Source organism: Peromyscus californicus, unplaced genomic scaffold, assembly GCF_007827085.1.
Source record: "Peromyscus californicus insignis strain IS unplaced genomic scaffold, ASM782708v3 Scaffold_7__1_contigs__length_154581171, whole genome shotgun sequence".
NCBI classification, from domain to species: domain Eukaryota; kingdom Metazoa; phylum Chordata; class Mammalia; order Rodentia; family Cricetidae; genus Peromyscus; species Peromyscus californicus.
This window is the reverse complement of record NW_026294595.1, coordinates 103,527,128-103,546,706: the sequence shown is the minus strand read 5'-3', so window position 1 is coordinate 103,546,706 and position 19,579 is coordinate 103,527,128. Positions and strand designations below refer to the sequence as shown.

The 19,579-nt window shown below is 47.9% G+C and overlaps 1 protein-coding gene across 3 annotated transcripts; it reads left to right on the top strand.

The window, feature by feature from the left end:
- The first annotated feature begins 971 nt into the window (after positions 1-971).
- Positions 972-18,375, top strand: LOC128101879 (uncharacterized). 3 transcript variants are annotated; one of them, XM_052725330.1, is made up of 5 exons: positions 973-4,214; positions 7,335-7,496; positions 9,551-9,723; positions 12,561-12,678; positions 16,480-18,375. In XM_052725330.1, exons 1-5 carry the CDS (start codon positions 1,041-1,043, stop codon positions 16,666-16,668), a joined length of 3,816 nt encoding a protein of 1,271 aa, XP_052581290.1. In that variant the 5' UTR covers positions 973-1,040; the 3' UTR covers positions 16,669-18,375. The 3 variants fall into 3 exon arrangements, with proteins under 3 accessions (XP_052581292.1, XP_052581290.1, XP_052581291.1); XM_052725331.1 differs by having other exon boundaries at positions 16,294-16,597; XM_052725332.1 differs by lacking the exon at positions 7,335-7,496 and having other exon boundaries at positions 972-4,214.
- The last annotated feature ends 1,204 nt before the right edge of the window (positions 18,376-19,579 follow it).

Here is a 19,579-nt window from a genome sequence, read left to right as displayed (position 1 = left end):
CCTTGATTTGAAACCTGCCCAGGTGCTTGCCAAGATCCCCCTCCCCCACAGAATTCATTACCGATTTAATCAGAGCTAAATTGAAGCTGTAATGGGGCCGGTACAACCTCCCAGTTTCCAAATACTCCCAACTTTTCACCCTGACCCACATTCCTTGCTAAATACAACTTCAATTATTTTTTGGAGATTTTATTTATTTTTATTTTATGTGTATGAGTGTATGCCTGAATGTGTGTCTATGCACCACGTCTGTAAAATGCCTGAGGGAGGCAGAGGGGGACAGAGGAGTGCATAGGATACTCTAGAATTGGAGTCACAGAAAGTTGTGCGCCCCTTGTGGATGCTGGGGATCAAACCCAGGTCCGCTGGGAGAGCAGCCAGTATTCTTAACTGCTAAGCCGTCTCTCCAGCCCCAGTGCACAACTTTTAGATTGGAATATTGCTCCTGGTTCAAATACATATCCCTCAAAATATTTTGTTGTTGTGTGTTGTATAACTTGTGTAGTGTGGTTTATTGACAGGTGTTTGCACAGACCTTATTGGAGGGTAGTTGCAATGTGGTAGGAGAAGGTGAGGGGCAGAACCAGAGGGTTTGGGGCGCCTGCTGGTGGCGAATGAAAGAGAGAAAGGCTTTTGACTTGGGTACCAGCCCCAGGGGTAGGGAGTGGATGGAGCTGTCTGGGAGAGGTGGAGTCAGGCTAAAAAGCTGTCTCAGAGAAGAGCTCCAGCCCATCGTTTTTATCTAAATAATAATCCGTCTTTGAACAGTACAGGGAAGACCCCACAGTAAATATGGAGAGAAGGCAGCTACTTCAGACCTCTGGTTTACAAAGAAATGCGCACACACGCAAACCTTCAATTCTGGAGTGTGCATTCTCGGGTCCAGTCACCTAGGCGGTGCCTGTATTTGGTTACGCTCAGGTTAACTGACAATGTAGAGTCTCCTAGGCTTAAGCTACATGGCTCCAAGAATGTTCAGTCATCTTCCAGTCTCTTTCCTGTGACCGCCCCAGCAGATCTTGCTCCTCGAAGACGCAGCAATGTTGAGGAAGACTGTGCCAGCGGCTGGTTGGTGTCTGACATGCTTGGAGGCTCTGGAGGCGGCAGAGGACGCCACGTCGCTGCGCGCCTCGCTCGCTGACCTGGCGGCTGCGCTGCTGCAACTGGGCGGCCTGACCACGCGCTGGGCCCGGGACGAACGCCTGGGTCGAGTTCGCCACCAACTAGGGTGCTGCATCCCAGCGCTGCTCGCAGCCACCCGCGGCCACCTCCGGCACCCGTACGATCCACAGCTGGTGGCTTCACGGCGCCGTGTCTATGCTCTGACCAGGCAGAGCCTCAGAGAGCTTCTGGTTGTGCTGCAGCCCGGTGTCGCAGGACACGGTGCGCGCTCTCAGAATGGCGCATTGGCGCTTCGTCTGCAGAAGCTGCGGCAGGTCCTGGAGGAGCCCGGGCCGAGCCACCTGCGTGAAGGGCTGCTGGATGCGCCACTGGCCGCCGTGGTGTGGCACTGCCTGCGCCTAGCCGCCTGCTCCACTCCTCGGGAGAGGATGCACCTAGTGTCCCATTGCCACCAGCTGCTGCAGGTCCGCCCCGGGGTGCACCGACCTCACCAGCCCAGCTCAGGAGCAGAATGCGAAGCTCTGCGGGCCGCGACTGATGCGCTCTTTCAGGGAGTCCGAGCTGGGTTACTGCGCCAGATTCTGGACACGTTCACAGATACCTACAGTCCTCTAGAGAGGCTGGTCCAGGCCGCCTTGACGACCTCCACTATCAGGTCTCGGTGCAATAGCGAAGCCTTGGCAGAGACTCTCGGGCTTCTCCTTGATGCTTTCCACAACCAAGCGAAGCAGATGATCCGAGTGGCACACTTGGTTTGGGTCTGCTGCCCCCAGCAGCAAACTGGCAGAGACGTGGAGGCTGCCGTGGCAGGTCTTTGGGGGCTTGTGGTCAAAGCGAAGGAACTCTTTTCTCAAGGTCCCCAAACACGTGACCTGGACTGGAGCCCTGCCACCCTGCAGGCACTACTTGAGGCCTGGGCCAGGGAATCCGAACACCTCTTGGCATGCTTTGATGTCGTTCTCGATATTCCTGAATTCCTGAGTTTGTCCATCCAGGAAATGACTGAACACTTGAACCTGTACACAAGGGCTCTGAGGAGCGGAGCGTCCAGAGAGTTTTCCAGATCTGTGGCGTTCTTACGCGGAAGAGCCACACACATAGTTCAGGTGATGAGCAGGTATGTGGGTCAAGACCCAGACCCCATTTTCCGAAACGGGATGAGAGTCGTGGTTCAGCAGCTGGCACAGTCTTCCTTGACGCTGGCTGCAGCCACTGATGGCAGCACAGGTCGAGACAGCGCTCAGGACACAGGTGCCTTTTTAACGATGGCAAAACATCTCATCTATTCTGCTCAGCAAGTCCATGAGGGGCTGGATGGGACCAGCCACCCAGACATCCTCAGCCCGCTTCGATTCCAAGTCCAAAGGTTTGATATTGCCACGCGATGGCCTTATTTCATTCTCCCCAGCCTCCAGCATCCCACAGCTCCCGCAATGAAATACCAGCAGGTACCTGGGTTAGAGGAAAGTGGCACAAACAGCTCTTTCCTACCAGTAGAACAACTTTCCTACACAGTGGTCCCTGACCCCTGCAAACAGGGGTGGGGCTCCCCATTCCTTGCTGTCAACAAAGTCATCACTGCTATGGAGAACCAGGATCACCGGGTAGTGACCTCATCACGTACCAGCTTGCCAGAGCGGGAGTCATCTATGAATACAGCCCAAGAAATCCAGGCTGAGGAAGAACCCCTGGGGCCAGAAAGGACAGCAACAAAACTACACGAATTTTCTACAGTGGTACCTTTGGTTACTGACCTAGCCAAGGAGGAAGTCTATAGCACAAATACTAGAAGTGACAGGCTTCTGGGAGTGGCTTTTCAGCAATCTGGGAGGATCAGGGAAGCCAGGCAAGATCTGGTAGCCAGGGCTGGTGACTGGTACTGTCTGTGTCAACAACTATTTTTCCATAGCCTAGCGGCTGAATTACCAGGAAGCATGGCAGCGTTTATGGAGCTTCAGCAGAATTTGGCCTCAATGGTTCAACTAGCAGGCAAAAGTGGCCCGGTGAAGAGCCCTGACCCAATGGAGCACCCAGGAGTGCTTTTAGAGCTGCAAAGCAGATTGGAAAAAACAGAGATCCATGCTCAACAGCTGTTGGACCAAGTTCTGTCCTCTGATGGTCTCCAAGCCTCCAAGCTGAGGGAAGAGGACATTGACAGTGGGTGCCTTCTATGGGCAGCAGCTGTCCAGGACCTGATGCAGTGCATGGAGAGACTGAGCAGGAGACCAGGTCTGTTTCTACTGCCCCTGCAACAAGCCGTGAAGAACCAGAAAGGGTTGCAGGAAGGGTTAGATCAGGCAGCAGATGTTTCTCAAAGGTTACAGGAGGCTGCTGAGCTGTCTAGCATTCTGTGTGGGGATGAGCAGGTGAAGGGTGAGGTCTCCTTTCTGCGTGGGGAAGTTCATGTACTCACAGATGCATTGCTGGAGGTGGTACACATCTTGGTCTCCTCCCCCAAGCCATGTCCCAGTCTCTCCACACGCTTTGAGCTTCTCTGCTTGGAACTCAGCCTTCGAGTCAAGGCCCTGACTGACTACCTGAGTAGTATCAATGCTGTCTATGAGCATATGTTCCAAGATGCTGTCGGCAAGGGCTCCCAGACGAGGATGCTGTCTGTCATCCAAGCTGTGCAGGGAATCATAGCAGGAGGTCAAGAGTCTGGATCCTTCCAGGAAGATCTTCTTGTGTCTCTAGAGAGCATGCTCATGCTCACTAAGGAGGTAGCCAAGACGGTCCCTGTGCTCCAAGAACACCCGGAGGAGCTGGGGTTGCATATGCTGGACCGGCTTCGGTGGGAATGGGCAGCCAAGGCCCACCATGCAGTGACTCAGCTCCAGGCCTTGGAAGGCTGTCGCACTGAGGCCTGGAGACTCCTGGTCCAATGCTTGAAACCCAGGGAGGAGCCAGCAAAGGGCCTAGAAGAGGATCCCGTCCAGCTCCAGCAGCACTGTAAAGAGGGTGCACCAGGAACCACTGCAGGAGGCAGTGGGAATTCTCAGGATGCTGTTCCCAAAGGCACCCCAGAAAGTTCAATGGAGACCTGTGCAGAGGAGCTAGCCTCCGCCAGGACCACCACAGCGGACCTGAGCACGGTAGGTAGGCTATTTGGCATCTTTCATCTACCTCCACCTGGACCTGTTTCTAGTAACCAAAGACCCTAGCACGTCCCAGAAACTTGATGCCCACACCACATGTATAATTCACACAGGGCAGGCAGCATGAGCAGCCTCTAAAAACCTAGGCTTGGGGTTCAGATATCCTAGCCCGCAGCTACCTCTGCCATGCCTTTACCAAAATCACAGGGCAGTCTCAGCACCATTTAGACTCCAGCATTCTAGTCTCACAGAGGGCTAATGAATGAGTCCCTGCAAAAATAATTCCCTTCCATCAGCATCTAGTATGTGTTCTAGAACTAGTGCCTATGCTTTTCATTGGCTTTTGTGGAGTTTTTCCTTACCACTTTAACTGAACTTTTCTGACTGGCCGTACAGGCTGCTTCATCCACTTTGACCTCTACAGATGTCACCTCCCTGCTCCAAAGTGACAAAAATACAACTAGAATCACTGTAGTAGGGGGTGAGGGGGTTTATTAGAAAGATGGTAGCGCTGTTGAATACCTCTCCTACATATCTGCTTCCTTCTAGGGCAAGACAAGACACGTAGGCATTAAGGGTCTGAAAGATTTCATGTATTTCTACTGACCATAACCAAAGTCAGTGGGAGAGAGCAGAGCTTAGCAGGACTCTAGTAGTTTCTAAGTAGCTACACTTCATCCAGTGTTTTCCACTCTAGAGACGGTGGGACCTGGAGAGCAGAGCCTAAAAATGAGGCGTACTGGAGTCTCACACCATAGCCAACTTTATTCAGAGCATCAGACAGTTTATACTCTGAGGGTTAGGAAAGGTCACGTGAGTAAAGTTCTCATGAGTTCAAGCTGTATGCAATCACCAGGACAAGCTGCATGTGTCAAAAACATGTTTTTCCACAGAAATGTATAACCAACAACAACCAGTTGTAACACGTAATCTGAGGTAACTCACTCCTGTCTGCTACACCCAGGAGGAGCACAACAGGACATTCCAAAAACAAGTCTGTGTTTTTGAAGAAACTGAGGTCAGAAGACTCCTGTCTTGGAGTTTTCGCACGAGCACTCAGAATTCCCCTTGCAGGACTCCATTCTTGGGTCATGTTCTGACAATCCAGGATTTGGTAGTTCACTTGCCTCCTCGATCCCCATGATGACCTTGTGGATGGCTGAACAGAATCCCCCAAACCTCCAGAGGGCTTTTCCCAAGATAAAACCGACCACACCACACCACGCTTTTACCCCTGCCCTGATCAGCCTGACTTCTTTTTTCTCATCAAAACGTCACTTGCACAAAAGGGGACCCTGTGACCAAGGTACAACAGGGAGACTAACAGACACCATGCCCCTATGCTCTAGGCTCGCCTGCTTACCTCTCAGTCTTATAAATCCAGATAGCTTGCAGGCGCCCCCTCCTCCTTTCTGGATCTCCATAGTCGTTAGCGTGCCAGGCTCTCACTGACTTACCTTCTGTTTCTGTCAGCGCACCAGAAGCATCTCCCAGAGCTGCAAGGCAGGGTGGCAGGGCAGGGGGACGCTGGCCACCCAGGTCAGAAGGCTCTGATAACAAGACAACTACACAGTCTTTAAGTCCCACCCGCACTCTTGTCCGTGAAAGGACACCCTCGGGAGGTGCTTTACTCCAGTTCTGGAGGCTCTAACGTATAATCAATCCTAGGCCCACACTGAGAAGCTTGAAGTTATTCTAGGTTTGGATGCTTAAAGTGTCTGGTAGGTTTTTAAAAGGCCATTTCCTAAATTTCCTCACCACACTAGTTGGGGTTTCTATTGCTGTGATAAAACATCATGACCAAGTCAACTCAAAAAAGCAAGGGTTTGCCGGGCGGTGGTGGCGCACAACTTTAATCCCAGCACTTGGGAGGCAGAGCCAGGCAAATCTCTATGAGTTCGAGGCTAGCCTGGTCTACAGAGCAAGATCCAGGACAGGCACCAAAACTACACAGGGAGACCCTGTTCTCAGCACCTTGACCAGATATGAGTCTCTGCTGTAACTGCAGGGGGCGGCTTCCCTGGCCAAGACTGGGGGGAACACAGAGTCATTTCCCCCTGGGTTGTCAGCAACCGAACACTCTGTCCAAGTCCCCTTCAAGAGGCTACATGTTCTTTCTTCCCCCTTGTAAAGCCTGAACACTCACAGAAGGGAAACACACTCCTTTGCCCACATTGAGATTCCAGGATGCCATGTTTCAGTCTCTGCAAATTCCGGATAAATGGAGCACAAACTCATAGGGAATCATGTCTCTCCTTGTTGTTTCCCTACATTTGAAAGATTGCCAAGGGCTCTGAGGACTCAGGAAATCCACCTGATTCCCTTGTGCCTTCTTTTAAAATGATTTAAAGGCAGTTAAGGGGATGAGGGGAGTGCTCAGTGGATAGAGCACTTACTGCATGTGGTAGTGTGAAAGAAAATGGCCCCCAGAGGGAGTGGCACTATTATGAGGTGTGGCTTTGTTGGAGTAGGTATGGCCTTGTTGGAGGAAGTGTGTCACTGTGGAGGTGAGTTTTGAGGTCTCATATATGCTCAAGCCACACCCAATGTCTCAGACTACTTCCTGTTGCCTGCACAAGATGTAGAACTCTCAGCTACCTCTCCAGCACCATATCTGCCAGCATGCCACCACACTCTCAGCTGCCTTGCTCCCCACCATCATGATAATGGACTAGACCTCTGAAACCGTAAGCCACCCCATTAAATGTTGTCCTTTCTAAGAGCGGCCGTGGTCTTCACAGAAATTGAAACCCTAAGACACTGCAGAAGGGTGAGGATTTAAACTCTATTCCCAGATTAAAAACCTGGGTGTGCAGATGTGTTAAACACTTGTAATCCTAGCCCAGGGGAGGCAGAAATGGGCAAATCCTTGGTCAGCTAGCATAGCCTGACCAGGAGGCTCCAACCCAATGGTAGATTCCATCTGAAAGACCAAAGCAGACAGATCCTGAGGAACACTTGCCTCCATATGTGTATGAACACACACACACACACACACACACACACACACACACACACACACACACACACACAGGCAATTAACATCCTCACTGCAGTTTAGAGGCCTGAATGTCAGGAAGTCTTGTTCTAGACCTCTAACCAGATGTTTCCTTTCAGCGCCAGAGTGGCATCCCCTCTCTGCCTCCTGCTCAGATGGACCAGACTCTTCCAAACCACGGCAGTGCACACAGTGAGAACAGGATCACCCAGATCACACAAGAGATGGCCAAGGAGGTGCTCCTGATGGCTCAGAGCTTGAGGAAGAGAGGGCCAGGCCTGGTACTTGGTCTTCAGAGGGTCATGGTGGTGGGTGATTGGGAAAGTAGTGCCTTGGCCTCCCTAGACAGTGCCGGAAGGAAAGGTCTCACTGAAGGTCCAGTCAATGCCCCATCTCTGTAAAACTTACTTCCCTCTGCTCCTCTTGTTGGCATGGCTACTGTGGTTTTATCAATTATATCAGGGAAGATAATTTTGCCGAATCTGCACTATAGTAAAATTAGCAAAAATCAAGGAGTCATTCGTTCCCCAGAACAATGAGTCAAGAGTGTTATGTATACCTTTTGAATTTTACTTTAAATTTCAGTATTCCTCTATGTGCGTGTATAACCCATGGAGGGATGTGCGGTGGCATGCATATGGTGGTCAGAGGACATCTTTATGGCATCTGCTCCTTCTATTTTTGTGGGTTTCAAGCTCAGATTGCAAAGCATCTTTTCCCCCTGAGCCACCTCAGCACTCCATTATTTATATCTTTTAAAGTTGATTTTTGGGACACTGTCTCCATCCCCATCAGACCTTTAACTCAGGATCCTTCTACCTCAGTCTCTCAAGTGCTGGGATTACAGGTCCATGTGTTAACACACCTTGCTGCTTTTTAAATCCCTCCAAACAGAGTTAGTAGAAAGAGCTGAGACCTCTCGAAATTATGGCTGGTACAGTCTGGAGGAAGAAAGCCTCTTTTCCACTAGTTTCTAGAGGCTGGCTTCCACAGTGAGCCTATTCCCACTCTCAGTATCCCTCTTCTTGGTTAAACTGAGGCAGATGTTGTTTGCTATCAACACACCAATATGGAAAATAAAGAAATCCATTTACTTTGTGTATGGACCAAAAGGAAGACACAAAATGGCAGGTTAAAAAACTTCCAGTGTGGGCCTACTGGGTACAGATGACTCCAAAATCCAAGACTGGGCCACAAGGGACCTGACTTTCCTATCCTGGGGCAGGACAGAGGGTTCAGGAGAACAGGCAAGGGCAGCCCCTGGCAATATAACTACAAGATCAAACCCAGAGCCTCCATCACACCCAGACTCAAACCTTTCATTGTTGGGTCATTCTTCCCAGCTCCCCCAGCCCGTCAATATCTGGCTGAACCAGTGACACCCAAGGTCACCAAAACAGGTCTGGCTTCTCAATGTATTTCCAAATTGAATTAAATAGGACTCAGGTGTCTGCAGTGGTGTGTGGACTAAGGACCTAGGAATGTGCATCCTCTTGTGTTTCTGGAGAAATCTACATTTTTTTTTTTTTTTTGAGACAGGGTTTTGGTGCCTGTCCTGGATCTCGCTCTGTAGACCAGGCTGCCCTCGAACTCACAGAGATCCACCTGGCTCTGCCTCCTGAGTGCTGGGATTAAAGGTGTGCACAACCACTGCCCAGCTGAGATGTATGTTTGAAAGGAAAATCCAAGGACCATTTTAAGAGTGGGGCTTGTTTCTGGTAGGAAGTGGTATGCAGGATTCACCTCTGAGTTCCCCAATCTCACATCCCGATCGTAATGCCAATCATTAAAAAAAAAAAAAAGAAAAAAAGAACTGAAGTATTCTGCTCTTGAATGAAACAGAAAAAAAAAATCTAGTTAAGACTGGGGCTATTTGGTAGAGCTTATTTGGTAGAGCACTAACGTAGTATGCACAAGGCCCTGGATTTGACCCCAAGCACCACATAAGCCAAGCACAGTGGTACGTGCTTGTAATCCCAGCACTCTCAAGCTGGAGATACGACAGTCAGGAATTCAAAGCTATCCTCAGCTATGTAGTGAGTTTGAGGTCAGCCTAGGATACCTGAGCCTAGGAAGCTGTGTTTTCTTGCCTTCTGAAGCCCCCACACAAGAAAGGAGATTGTTCCTTGTTCAGTTAGGTTCTTTCTAACCCAAGAGAAAGCCCTTAGAGTTGGCTCAGGAGATGGTGGTTTAATCTAAAATATACTCATTTCCAAGGGCAGAAGTAAGCTGAGCCAAGAAAGCTAGGGCAAGCATTGCAATTTGTCCCTGATATCTCAGGGACACCTATGAAGACAGTGTTTGCCTACTTCTAATGTTTCCATCTCTGATATAGACCAAAGATCAGCTCATTGCCTCAGCCAGAAAAATCTCAGCTTCCGGAAAAAACATCACCAGACTCATTGGCATCATTGCTAAGAGCTGCATAGATCAGAGATGTTCCCACGAGCTTCTGTGTCTGGTGGAGCAGATTCAAACCATGTGCAGCCAGCTCCGCATCATCTCCAGGTAGGAAGCAGCCTGGGGGAGAATGGCTGAGCTTTTGAGACCCGGTAGGGATGGAGGGTGAGTTATTTGTATATGTTTAATGATTTACCCTCCTAGATTTTACACTGGTCCCTTCCCCATTCAGAACACAGGCCCTTTTACTCCATGATATTGTTGTGCTCACAACACTTCAGGGGTAGTTAGCCTTTGACACAAGCGACTGATACCCTTCCTTTGTAACCACTTGTACATTTTGACAATTAGCCCTCTGTTTTCATATTAATCCTATCTAATGATAAAGCCAATTATCTTTTCAAACATGGTGCACAGTGATGTGTTGGACAGTGAAAGACTGCACATCCGGTGGCGGTTCCAGGGATTAATCATGTAATGACAGCACAGCCATCTTAGTTTGTGAAAGTACACTCTATGATATTCACACCAAGAGCAAATCACCAATGACAAAGTGCTCAGATGGATGCCTGTCACTGAATCCCGACTGTACATCAATAGCAAGTGATTGGGCTGGGCATGGGGGCACATGCCTGTAATCTCAGCCTGTAATCTACTTGGAAGGTACAGGAGGACCAGGAGTTCAAGGCCTGCCTTGGCCTCATAGTGAGTTCAAGCCTAGTTCAGTCTACTCAAGACCCTGTCTCAACAAACAAAGATAGTGAGTGAAAACAGAAAACCTACCAGCAGGAAGCATGTGGTGAGGTTAACTCATTTATAAACCGAGAGTGGCAGTAGACACCTATAATCCTAGCATTCAGGAGGCAAAGGCAGAAGTTCAGGGCCATCCTTGGCTACATAGTGAGTTTGGGGTCAGCTTGGGCTACATGAGACTCTGTCTTACAACACCACCCCAAAAAAGAGCAAGTCATTTCATATGCCTCAATTCTGGAGCTGAGTCAGTTTCATTCATCACCTCCCCATAACAGCTTTCCTGTTGATGTAAATTACACAACATCGTGATAGAATTATAAAAGTTTTATTTTGACTCGAGTCTGTTAGAACCCGCAGCCACACACTGACTAATAAACTCGCAGTAGTAACAGTCTTCTATATGGAAAGGCTTGGCTGTTAAGACTACTGTCAGTTGTGAGTGAAAGGTCTCAGATATAGTGGAGGACACCAAGACAGACATGGACAGACAGGCAGACAGACAATAGTGTGGTGGGGGCTCTGAGGAATGTTCAGGTTCTGGCACCAGAGACAGACAACATGGCAGGGTTTCTGAAGAGAGGAATCGGAGTTCACATGGCCGGAAGTGGGAGTCTCTTCTTACACCTTTCTGAAGGGGAGGGAGGTTTCACAGCATAAGCCTGCAGCCGGGCTGATTCTCAGGCAGGGGCAGGGAAGGGAGTTCAGAGCAGGATGTGTGGTGCCAATACCTGCTTTGATGTAAACTCATGTCTTCAGTGAGTGATCCAGATCCTAGCACCAGGAATGGTATTAGCAAGGGACTCATGCAGCAGCTAGACTCTTACGTTACATTCTCATAGTGAGAAATAAAAATTCACATTTACTTATTTATTCATTTATTTAGTGTATACACACGCACGTCCATGCCAGAGAACACATGTGGAAGTCAGAGAACAAATTGTAGGATGGCTCAGTGGTTAAGAGCACTGGCTGCTCTTCCAGAGGACCGAGGTTTGATTCCCAGCACCCACATGGTGGCCCACAACTGTAACTCCAGTTCTGGGTGATCGGCACCTTCTTCTGACCTTCATGGACACCAGGCACACACATGGTAGGTGCAGGCAAAACGTGCATACATATAAAAATAAATCTTTAAAAATTAATAATAAAACTTGGCAATTGTTCTCCAGGAAAAACCATTTCAGATGCATGATCATCTCAAGCTTAGCTGCCAATATTTTTTCTATTTAATATACAGACATAAAATGACCACCACAAACAAATAAGTTTTATAATCAAAGTGAGACCCCCTAGACACAAGAGGTATGGTACCAAGCAGGGATGGCTACACAAAAAACTTCCCTGTGTCAGCTGGCAGAAGGAGCTAGGAGAAACAGGCTAGAGCATTCACTGTGGTTCTCAAGGGATGGGCCAGGCCAAATGTGGAGGCCGAGCATGTGCAGGAGTGATTATTTTGAATTAATCAAGGAAGGCGTGTTTGCAGGTAAGTCTTTTGCCCTTTCTGCGAACTGGTGAGCCCTAGAAGAGGCAGTCCCTCCAGCCTTAGCCGCATCCTGCGTATAGTTCTGTACAGAATTTGTTCTCTTTCATGTTTTGATGGCAGTTGGCATCTGTCCTGTGACCTCTCTTCAGCTATTTCCATTAACAATATATTCTTTTTTGTTTTCATTATAGATGCTATATGAATCACATTTCCTCAGCATTAAAATAACATTTTCATTTAAAGATAAGAAATTCAAGCCCTTAGAATAGTCTTCCCCTTGGGACTGTGGCAACAACTCAGTTGGGAAAGTGCTTGCCCGACACATGCATGAGGCGGACCTGAGTTTGGTTCCCATCTAAGAGCTGGGTGTGGTGGCGCATAGGTCTGATCCCACGGCTGAGGAGGCGAAGATGGGCTTCTCCAGGGCTTGCTGCTATAGTCAAACCCATAAGCTCCAGGCTCAGTGAGAGGCACTGTCTTAAAGGTGTGGGGGGGAACAATTGAGGAAAACACTTTACATTGCTTTCTGGCACACACACACACACACACACACACACACACACACACACACACACACACACCCTCCTCTGAATATTCCCACCAAAGTATCTCAGCTTTCTATATGGGGCTTACATTATAAATGCTGGTACTTACTGGTGACTGCTTCCTAACCTGGGATAAAGACTCCTTTCTTTTCCAACACCCCCAGTGTAAAGGCCTCCCTAGCAAGAAACAAGTCCTCTGAAGAGCTCCTTGTGGAAAATGCACAGAGGCTCCTCCAGGCCGTCTCCAAGACTGTGAGGGCTACAGAAGCTGCCTGTCTTCGGGTAAGTGCTGCAGGGGCCTGGTAAATGGCAGGCAGTCACAAGGATATCTTCTCTTAGCTACTCAACTCTGTTCCTTCCATTAAAACAGTGACCTCACTTCCTGTGCATTTTTATTTGCATGATTTCCATTAGCCTGGCTCCAATTTTATCGCTTCTTTAGCTGTACCCAATCTGCAAATGAGACAACTATGGTGGTATTTTACTTGTACTGAAATGTGATTTTAATTGTATGTTAATAAATAAAGTTGCCCGGGGGTCAGAGCTATTAGAGACACAGCAAGAGCATGGCGGTGGTGGCGCACGCCTTTAATCCCAGCACTTGGTAGACAGAGCTAGGTAGATCTCTGTGTGTAAAAGGATACAGCCAGCATTGGAGACACACGCCTTTAATCTCAATACCAACCATAGAAGACCTGGAAGTCTCTACAGACAGGCAATGACGAGGCAGTCATGTGTTTGGGTTTACAACCAATGAGAAGGCAGAACAGAAAGACTATTTAATGACATACACACAGGAAGTAGGCCCCTTTCGGAGAGCTCTCTTGGCTGAAGCAGGAGGGGTAAGGCTCTTAGTTCTGACCTCTTGGTTTTCTTCTCTGAATCGGCTCTGCGTTTCTTATTTAATAAGATGGTTGGTTACATCTACAGACAACCATAGTGTTCTGCACACCTTTTGCTGTGTTTTCTTCTGTTTCCAGAGTTTCCCTTTGTTTAGTTACCTGAATAAAATATTGTTTTTTGAGACAGGGTTTCTCTGTGTAGTTTTGGTACCTGTCTTGGATCTCGCTCTGTAGACCAGGCTGGCCTCGAACTCACAGAGATCCACCTGGCTCTGCCTCCCAAGTGCTGGGATTAAAGGCATGTGCCACCACCGCCCAGCAAAATTTTTGGTTTTTGAGATAAGAGCATAGATAGCCCATGCCGGCTTCAAACCCAGCATGTAGCTCCGTCTAATCTTTAACTCAGAATCTTTTTGACTCAACCTCCTGAGTACTGAGGTTTTAAATGTACACTACCACACCTAGATCTATTTCTTCTCTTTTGTAGGATTTATTATTTACCTGTGCATCTTTGCCCACATTTCAATTACAGTTGTGAAGATATTAATCGTAGGCATATTTACTTTCTTCACTGATCACATGGCTCAGATCTGACTCTAGCTGATTTGGGAGATTTGGTTTTTGCCTTGTTTATTGACGATGGGTTGGGAGTGTTTTGTTTGCATATCTCATAACTTTCCATTGGAAACTTGACATTATATGTAGATTTGTCTTCTAGGCACCTCGTGTGGGAGTGAGACAGATTGCCAGGCCTTGACCTGAGTCGGGGTTTTATTGCTGCGGTCACTGTGAGGGTATCAGACTTGCTGGCCTTAACTTGTGTTTAGTTTACTGTCCTTTCCTCAATGGCTGAAGGCTCTTGTTCAATAAAAAGGACAGATATTAGCAGTGATTCATGCCTGTGTGGTGGGGTGGCTCCCTTCCCCAAAGCCTGCATCTCAGAGAGGTGTTCTCAGTCCCCTGTTCTGACCTGAGCCTGTCTCGGGAGCACAGGTGAGGTCTTAAAAAACTCTAAGTACACATGGACCTTTCTTGTGGATGGGCGCTGTAGTCACACTAATCTAATTTGGACATTAGCTATTGGTTAATTTTATTTTTCAGTTCTGGAGGTCAATCCAGTGCCCTGAAGATACTAGGCAGATACTCTACTACTGGATGTAGATCCATAGCCCTGTTAAAACTTTCCCCCAAGCCTTATATTCAATTACATGGCTGCCCTGTCTCCCTCCAGGCTGAGTCTTGTACAAACCAGTCCCATTCCCATCTCTCCTCAGAGATGTCTATTTTCCAATACATCTGAGGCTGGAGAACTTCAAACTTAGCTTTCTAATAGATTCGAGAAAAGCACAGGTTTGTGCATTGACTGACTTTGTCTCACTGGGGTGAAAGCAACACTTTTCTGGCTTCCCATATCTTAAACAACAGCTTTAAATGGATGCTGTTGGAATGCCTGAAGGGACAACTCTCTGGGTGTGATGCTAGGACTCTGGAGGTGGATGCAGGAGGATTGGAAGTTCAAGATTATCTTCAGGTATACAGCAAACTGGAGGCCAGCCTGGGCTACTTGAGACCCCATCCCAAAGGAAAAAAAAACCCAAAGCAAAAACAGATCAAACAAATAAATAAGAGTTTGCTTAGGGTCTTTCTGTGGGAGACCTACCTCTGTCCGCATCGCTTCTTCCCGGGCCTGGCTGCTTCTCCTTCAGACCTGAACTTAACTCCTCTGAAGGGATGAGTCACAGCCACTGTATGGATGCCTCGTGACTCCTGATGGAGTTGTGCCCCTATAACCCCACCATCAATTGGAAATATGGTTAAATAGGGTCATAAATGCATTTCAGGTCAGACGTGGTAACTCACACCTATAATCCCAGCAGTCAGGAGGCAGAGGCAGGAGGACCGGAAGTTGCAGGCTAGACTGGGATACATAATGATGAGACCTTGTCTCAAAAAAAGGGAAAAGAAGGGGGAAAAAAGCTAAACAAACAAAAAATAGAAGACACATTAAAGCCAGGATATGGTGGTGCATGCCTTTAATCCCAGCACTTGGGAGGCAGAGCCAGGCGGATCTCTGTGAGTTCGAGGCCAGCCTGGTCTACACAGTGAGATCCAGGACAGGCACCAAACAACACAGAGAAACCCTGTCTCAAAAAAACAAAAACAACAACAAAAATTTGCCGGGAGGTGGTGGCACATGCCTTTAATCCCAGCACTCGGGAGGCAGAGGCAGGTGGATCTCTGTGAGTTCGAGGCCAGCCTGGCCTACAGAGCGAGATCCAGGAAAAGTGCAAAGCTACACAGAGAAACCCTGTCTTGGAAAGCCAAAAAAAAAAAAAAAAAAAAAAAAAAAAAAGACACATTAATAGTTTAACCTAATTTTTAAAATGACTTATTTTTTTATTTAATGTGTACGAATGCTTTGCCTGCATGTTTGTCTGTACACACGTGTGCAGGGCCCTCAGAGGGCAGAAGGAGGTGTGAGATCCTGCTGGAACTGGAGCTACAGATGACTGTGAGACAGCATATGCGTGCTGGGAATCTAACCCAGCTCCAGAAGGGTTCTAACTCTAGAAGACCAGCCTGTGCTCTTAACTGCTGGACCATGTCTCCAAGCCCTCACACCTAATAGTAATAGCTTAAGACATAATCCTATTTCAAAGCTGAAAGATTGTAAATTGGTAATCATAAGTCAGGGACCATCTGTAATGTAGACTAAATCAGATCCAGTTGCCCTTGGTTTAGTTCTGTGTGTGACAGATGCAAACAGAGGAAGAATTTTAATGTTGTCTGGGTATTGGGGCCTGCATATATGTCTGTGTACACATGTGTGCCTGGTGCCCGAGGAAGCTGGAAGAGAACACTGGATCCCCTGGAACAGGAGTTAGAAGTGGCTGTGAGCTGCCATACAGGTGCTGGGAATTGAACCTGGGTCCTCGGGAAGAGCAGCCAATGTTCTTAACTGCCGAGAGAATTGAAAAAAAAAATTTTGTCTACATTCTCAGAGCATTCCACAGGGATAAATACGCACTTTGTCTTACCTTTCATCTCCTTTCAGGGTGGATGGTCTCTACCCCACTTCACACATGATACTTTGATGCTGTATAATGAGAACCGAGACACCAGCAAGGCACCTCTAACCCTCTAGAAGGAAGCCCACCAGAGCAAGCTCCAAAGTGATGACCCTGAAAACATGTGGCCAGTGCTCCCAGTACTGAGCTTGATTGTCCTTCTGCTCCTGCAGGGTTTGAGATGGCCTTCTTCAGATCCAGAGGAGCTGGAGGTTGCCGCCTTCTGCTCACAGTGGAAGAGGAAACTCCTACAACACCGACTTCAAGAAGCCTCAAACAAAGACTGTGATGAGCTGGGCTTACGAAAAACAAGCACGAGGACCCTCCCCGCACTGGCAGCCCTGGTTCAAGAAGCATTATAAAAGCTGAGGCATATTCTCCAAGGCAGCCGGTGTGGACCAGTCCTTTGGCAGCTTAGCATGCCTCTTGGGTTGAATCCCAGACACAGGTATGTGTGGCCAGGACTTGTGCTTTCCAGAGCTTCTCTGACAGCATTCCTGGTTAAGAACACTGGGCACTGATGGAAATTTAACAGGGGATGCTCCTGTCTCTATGTGATACAATCAGGGATTTTTTTTTTCTTTTTTTTTTGGTTTTTCGAGACAGGGTTTCTCTGTGTAGCTTTGCGCCTTTCCTGGAACTCGCTTTGGAGACCAGGCTGGCCTCGAACTCACAGAGATCCGCCTGGCTCTGCCTCCCGAGTGCTGGGATTAAAGGCGTGCGCCACCACCGCCCGGCACAATCAGGGATTTTAAGAAGAGCAGCACAAACAGAAAATGAATGGCATGTGCTTTGAAGAGAATTAGGCCCTTTCCTGTCTGTTTGTCTTACCCATTCTTTCACTCTGTTCTCCTCACTCTGTTTTTTAAACCACTTTATTAATTCACATATCATAGCATTCATACATCTAAAGTTTATCTTTAATGGTTTTTAATGCTCACAGATTTATGCAAGCACCAACACAATTAGTTTAGAATATTTTAGGATTCCCTGAGAGAATCCCTTTAGTGGTCTTCTCCTTTTGCCCTAGCCTAGTAGCTAATTCGAGAAATCCACGGAGTTTGCTTAAAGGGCAAAGGGACTTACTAAGAAAGGAAGACTCACAAAACAGAACAGAGGAATTGTCTCAGGGTCCTGGAAAAGGTGAGGCACGGTCCACGCTGCTCTTCTGCACCTGAGACTGTCCCAGCATCCAAGTCCCAAGGGGGAGCAAAGAGAGTGTGCCTTTCAGGTCTAAAGGGTAGCCAAGAGGCCACGCCCCAGGGGCATGTACTTCATGGTCATAGGCAGGTAGTGCTATGTCTTTAGGGCTGGGTCATAGAACAGATATCCGCTAATGGGATTAATCCACGGAGTCTATTTAATGAGCAAAGGGATTTATTTGGGGGTTAACTCACAACCATGGGAGATTTATCGTAGGGTCTGGGAAAATTGAACTGTGCCCCACGCTGATCTGCCTGGTCCAAGATCTCAGCATCCAAAATGAGGTAGCCAAGAGAGAGTGCATTAGTGCATCCCAGGTCTTAAGGGTCCCCCAGCGGTCAGGCCCCAGGGGCATGTACCTCAAGGTCATAGGCAGGTGTAACAATTACCTGCTACCTCACTAGGGACAGTGCTTCAGGGCATGGCTCAAACAACCATCCAGTACAATCTGCTACAAGTAGCTGTTAATTACTTTCTGTATTTTGTATAGGCTTTCCTAAACTGGACACTTCCTATAAATAGACTAATATAAGTGGTTCTTTGTGACTGGCTTACATTGTTAGCATTGAAAGGCCATTTGTATTGGTACTTCATTTCTTCCTGCCAAATATTTCCCTTGTGTGGACATGGCACACCTTACTTACATGTTCACCAATGGCTGGATATTGGGGCTCTTTCCAGTTTTAGCTCTTCTGAAGAAAACTGGTATTGAGCGTATTGGAATGGTGTTGTGGGTACTACTTTTGTATTATATATCTTTGTCACATCTTTCAGTTTCTATACGGTTTGTTTGTGCACTGATTTCCCTCCCCCCATTATTATGGCTAATGGTTCATTGGTTTTATTAAACTTCTCAAACAACCATATTTTGGTTTTGTCGATTTTCTTGTATTGTTTTTATTTCCTACCTCACTCATAGCTGTTTAAGGCAGAAGGATAAACCTTGTAACTTCATTATAACCAGAGCAGAATTGGGTGGCTGGGTGTGTAGGCAGAGAGAGTGCAGAACTGAGACTAAACCCGACGGGGGAAAGTCCTCAGCCATCACGGCCGCCTGTAGATCCTGTGCGCTCCAGTACTGATCACCGGGCAAGAGGTGCCCACTGCTGCAGTAGTGACGCGAACGTTCTGGAAGTGACCGATTCTTTCCTGACTGGACTTCAGGACTGTTCCACGGGATGGACTATGTGCCTGGCATTGCAGGCCGGGGCAAAACTTCTATGTCTAGGTGGGACACAGGCCCTAGAAGGAATGTACTACTGATGGTTTGCCAACTTGTAGCTAAACTGCCTTACAAATACTTTTGTTATACCCATAGACTAGTGCAGTTCTTAGCCTTTGTCAGAGAAGCCTATTTCGGCAGTGGGCGATGGCCAAAGCGGGGACTCATAACTTGCTGACTCATAACAAACCAACTCAGAGTTAGGGACTCATAACTAGTGTTGGAAATAAGTGACTGTTGAGTGCTTGGCCCTAAGGGGACATCTGTGTCACCTTCTCTGAGGCCCAAGGACACCAAGCAAGATAGGGTAGAAGGACTATGGAAACCAAGCATGGGGAAAGTATGGTAGGGTACTGAATTCGTGTTCTGAATATGACACAGCCATTACATCAATTCAGCAAGACCAGTTGACCAGTGAGCTCCAGGGATCCTCCTGCCTCCTCCTCCCTGGTGCTAGGATTATAGGTGTGTGCCATCGTACCTTGTTTTCCATGGGTGCTGTGGATCTGAACTCAGGTTCCCATGCCTGTACAGCAAGTGTTGAGCAACTCCCCAGTCCCTCAATTGTTCTTGAGCAAATGACTTTTTACATCTTGTAGATGTGGCATGGGATACTCAGTTAAAGCCTGAATGATACTACTCCTCCAGAAGAGGCACCAGGACTAGACTATGCTGTCTCTCAATGAAGCAGTCTCTGATGATTAGATTAATTGCCCAACAATTAAATCCAGTAATCTTGTAGGCTCTGATAAGGCAATGAGCACTTGACCACTGAACAGACTAGGACAGAAACCAGAAAGCATCCTACGATGTTCCCTGACCTTGAAGGGTCGCTGAGCATCTGCTGC